The sequence below is a fragment of the Cicer arietinum genome, chromosome 2 (genome assembly GCF_000331145.2).
Source record: "Cicer arietinum cultivar CDC Frontier isolate Library 1 chromosome 2, Cicar.CDCFrontier_v2.0, whole genome shotgun sequence".
NCBI classification, from domain to species: Eukaryota; Viridiplantae; Streptophyta; class Magnoliopsida; order Fabales; family Fabaceae; genus Cicer; species Cicer arietinum.
Window position 1 is genome coordinate 14,681,636 of NC_021161.2, and position 1,927 is coordinate 14,683,562.

The window sequence follows — 1,927 nt, forward strand, 5'->3', positions numbered from 1 at the left end:
AAATATTTTAAAAAGAATAATTAATTTTTTTATTAATTTAAAATTTATTAACCTGATATATTTTTATTTATTTATTTTAACTAAAAATAAATTATTTATTGTAAAATATTAATTATTTCAAATTAAAATTATTTAAATTATATAAATTATTTATAAATAAATTATTTATTTTAAATTACTTAGTTTAAATTATAATAAATAAATTATAAAGAATATAAGTGTGCGTTTGTATCATTTATGTGTTCAAAAACTATAATAATAAAAGAAATAAAGAAAATAAAAAACGTAGAAGATTATATTACAAAACCCACTATCAATTATATTTTTGTGAAAGAAAAGAAATGAAGAAGACTAGAGTCTTGATATGGAGCAGACAGGGATAAAAACGTAAATACCATACTCTTATGTTTTATCTCTTTAAATTAAATTATCAATAACCAAATACACGAAGACAAAAGTATCAAATGGATATTCAGGGAACCTCTCTCCTGGTTCCTTCTGTCCAAGAGTTAGTGAAACAACCCATTACCAAAATTCCAGAACGATATGTTCATCCAAATCAAGACCCTATTGTTGTTTCTAACACTACTTCTTTACCACAAGTTCCTGTTATCGATCTGCATAAATTGTTTTCTCATGATACAATTGAGCTACAAAAGCTTCACCATTCGTGCACAGAATGGGGTTTCTTTCAGGTTATTTTTCTTTATTCTCCTCATTTACTTTACTATATTTATTTCACAACTTCAAAATAAATCAAGTAAGATTTAATTACACTATGCAATTATATTTTTCATAGAATCATAATAGAAGAAACATGAATTTGTCCATGAAGTGTCATCAATTCAAATCCCCTTAGACATAGTTTTAAAATGATTTCTAGTGTAATGTTAATCGATACTCCATTTAGAATAAAATCTAAACAAATTTGTTATTTAAAGAGTTGATGCTGTCTTAATTTTAGATCAGATATTTCAACTTTTCAGATACTCTTTTTACTTATATTTCATTTTAGAGGAAATAATAATTTGTTTGTTCCTAAAAAAATTATTTGTGCATTATAAGATGTTTTTGAAATTAATTGCAGTTGATTAATCATGGAGTGGACCCTTCACTGGTTGAAAACATGAAGATAGGTGTTCAAAAATTCTTCAACCTTTCAATGGAAGAGAAGAAGAAATTTTGGCAAACACCAAATAATATGGAGGGGTTTGGTCAATTGTTTGTTGTATCTGATGAACAAAAGCTAGAATGGGCAGACATGTTCTATGTTAGCACTTTTCCATTGTACTCAAGGCATCCTCATCTAATTCCTAGTATTTCCCAACCATTCAGGTTTATCCCTCTCAATTATTGAATGTGTGTTTGCTTACAAATTATTTGTTAAATGTTTAACATTGCATGAGATATGTCCTAAATATGTATTTATAGATGTTAAATACTATTGTTAAATACTATAGTAGAATGTAAATAATATATATGGGCGGTAAGTATGTAAGTATTCTGGCCCGTTAGTATTACTGTAAATTAGGGTTATTTAATACCCTGTGTCTATATAAAGAGATTCCGCTGTGTAGTTGAAACACACGGGTTATTCATAATATATGCCTCTCAATACTCTTTATATTCAACATGGTATCAGAGCCAATTGAGAGACAACCCTAATCGTCAACTACCCGGTCGACCCACTGTCTCCGGTGAATATTTTTCTTCGGTAAACCGTGTTCTCAACTCCGGTTTTCCCCCTCTGCTGTTGATACGCTGATTCTTCAACTTCTGTTCAGCCGTTCACGCCCTATCATCGCTGCCGTCACTGCCGTCACTGTTTTTGACGAGTTTTTTCGACGAACGACCACTCCAGCAGCATCGTACACCCCAGATCGGCCAAAACCCTTCAGCCGCATCATCAGAACTGCCCTCACGCGCC

General features: G+C 30.4%; 1 protein-coding gene across 1 annotated transcript in view; it reads left to right on the forward strand.

The window, feature by feature from the left end:
* Positions 1 to 435: 435 nt before the first annotated feature.
* The window catches only part of LOC101510002 (protein SRG1-like), a 7,328-nt gene continuing 5,836 nt past the window's right edge, over positions 436 to 1,927 (forward strand). The window contains exons 1-2 of the mRNA XM_004490277.4: positions 436 to 695; positions 1,088 to 1,335. Coding sequence (XP_004490334.1) covers positions 465 to 695; positions 1,088 to 1,335 — 479 coding nt within the window. The 5' untranslated portion in view covers positions 436 to 464. The remainder of the gene's footprint in view (positions 696 to 1,087; positions 1,336 to 1,927) is intronic.